General features: G+C 36.0%; 1 protein-coding gene across 4 annotated transcripts in view; it reads right to left on the bottom strand.

Moving 5' to 3' along the window:
* Positions 1 to 2988: 2988 nt before the first annotated feature.
* Positions 2989 to 7543, bottom strand: part of LOC117394771 (epidermal growth factor receptor-like) — a 172394-nt gene continuing 167839 nt past the window's right edge. For 3 of the 4 annotated variants that reach the window (XM_059013929.1, XM_059013945.1, XM_059013938.1), the window contains 5 exons: positions 7434 to 7531; positions 6909 to 7076; positions 6018 to 6065; positions 5234 to 5336; positions 2989 to 5062 (listed from right to left, as the gene is read on the bottom strand). In XM_059013929.1, the coding sequence (XP_058869912.1) occupies positions 4725 to 5062; positions 5234 to 5336; positions 6018 to 6065; positions 6909 to 7076; positions 7434 to 7531 (755 nt within the window). In that variant the 3' untranslated portion in view covers positions 2989 to 4724. The remainder of the gene's footprint in view (positions 5063 to 5233; positions 5337 to 6017; positions 6066 to 6908; positions 7077 to 7433; positions 7532 to 7543) is intronic. The other variant, XR_009319823.1, reaches the window with a different exon arrangement.

Here is a 7543-nt window from a genome sequence, read left to right as displayed (position 1 = left end):
TTGGATATAGGTAAATTTCAAAATATCACTGTCCTGGTCACAAAAGCAAAGTTTGTGGGGAATAATAGCCATTTTCTATACTTTTGAGGCATAAGCAATTAGGAAATAACACTTACTACCCAGGAATAAAAATTGTGTTCCATAGTGTAATCATTGCATATCATACAATTAATATAGCAATTCCAAATATTTCAGTGTTTACATAGCATATAATTATCTATCATTATACTGGTCTCCATATACAAACAATCTTTCAGGACCAATGAACATTTTTTTTAAGCTTTTCATATACTGTATATATTGTATTTACAAAATAGTGCTTTCGAATTTTAATCAATAAGTTGCTAAAAAGCTAAAAACTCATCTAATTGCTGCAAGGTGCTCAACATGCTTTTCAGAAAACACATTATTCCTAAGTTTGACTGAGGCTGAGGTTCAAGTAAGCAATACATTTTTCTAACAGACCATTTAATTTGAACTTTAGCCCATCCATATTAACTCAAGCTAGACCTTGCAAGAGGAAACAGAAGTATTAGATTTCAGAATGATGTATTTAATTTACACAGGTTTGTTTTAAATCAGACATTTGTTAAGTCAGCTCAAACATACCATGGCTGAAAAACTTTAACTTCATTTTATGTCATTTAAGAGCTCTTGGTGACTTGCAGGACTTTAATACAACCAAATCCTCTAGTCTAAATGACCCCTAACTCTCGGATTCTTAAAATGTATATAAAGGTAGTAATTGAATATCTGAGAACTACTATGAGGCATACTGCACAGGAGTGACAAATTGTGCCCATGTTTGCCAACATTATAATGCTTATTACAATCCAGGTCTGGCCATGGAACTTGAAACAAGCAATGTGATTGGTCGAGCAAGGTTCCAGCTCTCCGTATTTAGGATGGATATGGACAATTGGAGCCTTATCACATATTAGAAATCACTGCACAGCCTCACAGAATTTACAGTACCGGTAGACAGTTTGTTTACAGTTACAGAGCTACAGTAACTAAAAACTGAGTGACCAACTACCTGAAAATATGGATGTCTCTGAAGATGCTGAACTGCCAAATACAATCCCAAATGTAGTAAGTAGACAAACTTTTGGATGAAGAACAATTAAATGAACTGGAAGATAGCAAAAGGGAAAAAAATACCAAAAAAATCACAGTCTTACAGGACTGGCTAAAACAGAAACCACTGAAATAAATGTCTCAACTGTGGACAATGCACATCTTAAGAATTTTAATAAAATACTGAGGGATTTCTATGGAAATGCAAGAAATGCCCAAGGAGAAGAATGTAACATTTCAAGCTACATTATTCTCTGTGCTGGAATAAACCACTATCTAAATGAAAACATACTTGGGGAATTTGTCAATATACATACTCACCCCGACTTCGTCACTTTAAATAATGTCTTTGTGGCGGTTTGTAAACAATACATAAAAAAAAAACACAAAAAGACACTTCTGCACATCACAAACCTTGAAAAAGTAAAGAAATCCGAGATGGCATTGAATTTATTTCTTTTTTTACTCCTGGCCCATCAGTTCTGCTGAAACAACAGCGTCTTACACTGAGAGAAAATAATGATTTAAGTGCTGTCTCAACACCGCCTCCTGGTGGATCTTTTCAATGGCAATGTACAACTCAACACATCAAAAATAAATATTTATTGCATGTTTCAATTAAATACACATACTCAACTTTACTTGGTGTGTAGACCAAAGTTATAAATGGGACTACTTTTTTGGTGGCGAAAGGATATTTAATAAAAAAACTAAAAATTGCTCTACATTTATAATCCACTGTTTAACGTGGATTATAAATGCAATAAGGCGCTCCAGGGTGTCTGTACACGTAGAATATATGGACTTGTCGGGGGTTGGAAGCACTCGGCTTTGCCCCGAGGCGTCCGCATATTCAATGCAGTAAGGCCCCTGTGGGGCATTACTGCATACATAGCAATGCCTATATATGACACTAGGTTTACAGCCTGAAATTAACAATTTCTCAGTAGATATTGGATTCACTTTGACAACTATTTTCTATGTGTTATGACCATATAAGATACCTTTGCTGAACACACACAACATAGTGCAAGATCAAATGTTTTGAGATGCACCATTATACAGTGTACTAAAACTGTAAACCTGTTTAGTTTTATTTGATTTTGGCCTGACTATTTTAAATTGTATTATACATTTCATTAAAAAAGTAAAGTGTTTCAGAATCTTAAAGGGATTGCTGTGAGGTAGATGAAATTAGAAGGGCAAAAGCAGAGAGTATCAGTCCATAACTAAATCTAGCCAAGTCACTGAATGAGCATATTTTGGTTAATATGCATTAACAAGCCATGCATGCATTAACAAACCATACATATTGAATGCAATGGTCTGTATTTTTCTTCTGGGAGTAAAAAACTGTCAACCTCTAATTAAGAACCAGAGGAACAATGCATTTTAGATACCCAATTATCTTACTGTACAAGGCTGAACTTTTTCATGTTGTTTTATCCAGTGCAGTACATTTCTTGAACTACAATTACATTTTTTGTTGTTTAAACCTGTCTAATCCAGCCCCTCTACATGCCATCATTCTCTGTAATTCAGCATGACTTCTGGATCCCAACCAAATCCTGTATTGAAATGAATGGTGCGATACCCTCTGCAACCCGGAAGCTGTCTGTTATGAAATCCGGCACCTCTTTTGCCTAAAATCAATGTAAATCTGATTGTGCACTGGGTCATGCAAATTTATTTTCTAAGTTTAAACCTAGTATAAAAAACTAAACAATATATATATATATATATATATATATATATATATATATATATATATATATATATATATATATATATATATATACACACACACACACACTCACATTGTCCAACACCTGAAATATATGTAAATAAACACAAACAACAACAACAAAAACTGCTTACAAGTTTTCCTATTGCTCCCAAATGAACTAAAGGTTATAGGCTACAATTTATTTTGTACTGTAATACAAAAGGAATGCTACTGAAGAAAAATGACATATAAATGCATTAGGGAATGAACTCTCTTGCTGTTGAAAAGCCACTGGAATAGTTACATTATGCTATTTTGTCTCCAAAGGGATAAGTCACAACCCCTCAAGCATCATTCTCTGCTGTTCCCTGTCACCCTAATTTACTAGGCTTTGAGGGTAATAGGCAAAAAGATACCTGCTCATTTTGGAATGTATTAAAGTATGTTTTCTTGTTAACGGGCATTTGTGATGATACTACTACTAAAATAAATATATATTTTTCCTAATTGATATATGAATAAACAATGCATACAAGATCTTGATACACAGTTTTTCACAGCCAGATATTGGGAAGTTTACACTACCATCTTGTATTTGTGTCCATCCTGAACAAATGGAATGAAGGTGGTTCTGATTTAACTACAGTCCAGTTTTCATGTGGAATAAGTTCATATAGATTCCCACCCTAGTCACAGAGGTTCACATCTCAAGTCCTAAAATGCACTTCATTGGCACAATTGGTAGCACAATTAAAATATTTCACTAAATCAGAATTTTGCTCTCATGTCCACATCTCATTGCAAGAAAACTGTGCTTGTGCTCTATCTGGGGAGTTAATAAACTGACATGCTTGGTCTCAAATACAAATAAAAACACATACAATTACCCTATATGTATTTAAAACACCAGTCAACAAATACTGAAGCTGCAGGTGTAGTACCAATAAATCAGGCAATGACATGTCCTTTCTTTAGTATATCTTGGAAAATGTATCCTGCCATGTCATTCAATATCAGCTACAATTAGGATCAAGAGCAATTTAGTCCCCCTTATTTTTTTTGAGTTCCATACTGAATCTTTGTTGTACCCGTTCAATGTTGACCAGGGGTGCCCAATCCTGGTCCCGGAGGGCCAATGCCCTCCTGGTTTTTGTTCAAACTGTACACTAAATTGATTAATTGGACCAATTAAGCTTCTAATAAGGGCTTGATTGGTCCAATTGAGTAATTTAGGGCACAGTTGCAACAAAAGCCAGGAGGGACATCGGCCCTCCAGGACCAGGATTGGGCACCCCTGTTGTAGACAGTCAGGGGCCCTCAGGTACTCATGAAAACCTGGGCATAATTTTGGCTCCAATAAATACTTCTTTAAATACAATAGCATTTTCAGTGTCTTTTTGCACCGACAAGAAGCATTTCTCTATCAGGAAAAAAAAATAGTTTCATCTATTGTCATGAAGGGAGTGCTGATGCTGAGGTGGTGAAGCTTGGAAGTCTTTGCTTGTAGAGGGAGTCTAAAATTAATTAATGCTGAAGTAGCAACCCACAAAGACAACAATCCAAGGCTGACAGCTTATTTACATATTTGAATATACCTCAACGTTTTCTTATCTGTATGTGTGTGAATTTCTCAGGGGAACAGTAAACCTCAGATAAAGCAGGATAAATAAAAAAAAAACACAAAAACACAGACTTGAACTATAGCACAATGCCATAGTGTTCAAGGAGACAAGTAATAACTCTTTCACAATGACTGGAAAATAACTACATTTGAGAATTACTTATAATGCACCCCTTTCTATGAGAAAAAAAAAACATTAGTGTTGTTTTTAATTATTTTACCAAATTGGCTGCACAGACACTCTGAAACTTTGGAACACCATTCTTAGGGAGGCTAAAAGAGCAGTCACCCAGCGTTGTCCTAGTGGGCTTTTGGCTGTGCTGTTAAGTCCATATATTCAACATTCTCAGCTGCAGGACATTGACCATTTGTTTTTGATTTTAAGGGACAAAAGTCCTGCTGATAATCAGGATTGTCCAGACTGGTTTGTTGGTAGCATTTTTGGTCACAGTAGCGTGGATTGTCAAAGACTGGCCGGGGGTTGGTATTCAGGTACTCTGGGTTGCCCACTGTGTTGTTGACAGAATTCAGATAGTGAGAGTCTTGAGCTCCCTGAGTGGGGCTGCGAGGAAGGAGGACATCCTGATAAATGGGGTTCATCATTTCAGACAACGCGTGTCCGTTCTGGTTCACATATTCTGAAAATATAAGAGAAACACCAGGGTTTGTATTCTTTAAAATATTAAGAAAATGCTGCTGTGTTTCCTATGCACACTTCTATTTTTTCATACCCTGTAATTTAACATTCCTATTTAAAGGCTAAAAACTCATGCACCACAATTTCACAGCATAAAAGCTGTTTCACCAACCTGGCATAGGTTCAAAATCCCTTTCCAGACATTCGTCTGAGAGTGGACCTGTGGGGTCTGTGCTGTATCGATGGGTGAAGCTGTCTTCTCTTATTGGGTATCCCTGATGATTTACAACAAAATAAACATTAATTACATAACATACTTGTTTCAAATGTTTTATTTTAAATAATGAACACTGGTGTACATTTTTGCTAATTTAAAAGATAACCAGGGGTTTGAGACCATGGGTAAAGTCCTTCTCTGTCGTAATCCTCAAAATTGCATACAGTTGCTTTTGGCATTTTACACATTCTGATAATTTACTGTTAGGCCATGTTGACAGTAAATTGTATACTATACTATATTGCTGAAGGAACTATCTAACATCACTTAATATTTCAATGTTGTTCCCTGTGTAAGTTAAATAGCAAAATCATGAATGGTATTTTCCCATTGTAACTGAGTTCTGAATACAGTGAATTAATCTAACACATAACAGGCCTATTGTTTGATATTGTCTGACAAAACTATTTTTATTTGAAATCCCTTGGCAATACTGAGTCTTGACGGCACAAAAGCTGCTAACAAGGCACCTCTGAGTCAATATATGTCAATATTAAATTCTGCATCCCCCCATCTCTTAAAGACCAGAGGGACTGGAGGAACAGATACTTTTACAGTGTGTAGTCCTGCAAGGAGGAGGCGGACAACTGGTCACTCAGGGAACTGTGAGAATGAAGATTTGCCTGATGTGAGGAAACAAGAAATTCTTGAGACCCCTTAAAAAAACAGTGCAACTTACCCCATTACTGTTAGCACAGGCAGGTGCTCCCATGCTGCTATTAATACTCTGTATAAAAAGACAGGACATTTTATGTTAGGATGAGTTCTATGTTATTTCAAAAGTGGATTAATAGGAGAAGCTTATTGGAATGGAACAGTTGTATTTGATTGTTGTTTCCACTTCATTGCTGTCCTGGATCTAAATTTCTAATCATTTTAGATTTTATTTTCACTTTACAAATATGCTTGATTTTAGCTTTTTTCATTCCAATATTATACATAAAATGTTTTTTTTTTTTAATGAACTTGATTAAAATATAAATGAAATAATTTGAATAAAGTCTGATGCTTGGTGAAAAAAAAAAAAAAAAAACACAACAAATTTTAAGAAGCCTATGGGGACACTACTGGATGAAAAAGTAAGCATCACTGGGGGGCACAGTGTAAAGGGAATGGAACCTCTGACTAATGTTTTGGAAACATTAAATAAAATGGTTTAAAAAAACAAGCGAATAAGAAGTTTATAGGAAGAAAGTATTAACAATTTCTGAAACTGCTGGATTTCAACAAATGTGACCACACACTTATTTTTTATTTGACGAAAGCACCTGCATTAGAAAGCAAACAGTTTCTTTTTAGCCTGTTGCACAAATATGCCTGACACTATTATATATTATTTTATATTTAAACAATTTCTTTCTTTGGGGGAAGAGGGATGTGTGTGTGTATGTCTCATATTTTTTTACCATCAGCTTTTCCTTAAATAGAAAACAATTGACACTCCACTGAAACAGACTACAAGTTATCAATATGCCATACCATGGAAACCTATTCATTGCACTACAATACACCACATAACCTATTCCATCTGCCCAAGTGGTTAAACTGATAGCAGATATCTAAGCTTTACCATTGAGTTGAACAGCTGTGTTCTGGAAGTGGTTGGGCTGTTGAAAAACCCATTGTAGGGAACAAGATACTCATCGGCATCTACAATATCCTCCATGTCCTCTCCGCTCATCAGGGTGCGGTAGAATCTGGAGTCAGAGGGGCTTGGCAAGTGCATTCTTTCATCACCCTACACAGAAAAAGGGATGATGTTAAAACTTCTGTTTATAATTCAGTTTTGCAGCCTCTGGAGACGGTTAGTTAGAACTAGAGTTAAGAAAAATTAAACTCTGGCAACCAGCCTCCCCTGGATCGCCTGTGCCAGTACAAAATTTAGCACTTTTCATTAGCTAGTCAAGTTACAGCATGTGTAGACATATCCCAGGCGATTTTTTCATTGCTGTATTAACCTACCCCAGCATCTGATTCATTTCCTGCAACTTAGTATGACATGCATCATCTCATCCACGTCATACTTAAAATTCTTAAAACAAGCAGATCCAAGATCTTGAAGTGCCTGACAGAATGTTATGCTCTTTCTCCATACCTGAATGACAAGGTAGCGAGAAGGATCCCGAGCCATTTTAGAGAATTCTGCAATCAGCTCCCGAAATCTAGGTCTGCTGTCTGCGTCAATCATCCAGCCTAAATTACAAC

The sequence above is a fragment of the Acipenser ruthenus genome, chromosome 3 (assembly GCF_902713425.1).
Source record: "Acipenser ruthenus chromosome 3, fAciRut3.2 maternal haplotype, whole genome shotgun sequence".
Lineage (NCBI taxonomy): Eukaryota > Metazoa > Chordata > Actinopteri > Acipenseriformes > Acipenseridae > Acipenser > Acipenser ruthenus.
This window is presented reverse-complemented; position numbering and strand designations above follow the sequence as displayed.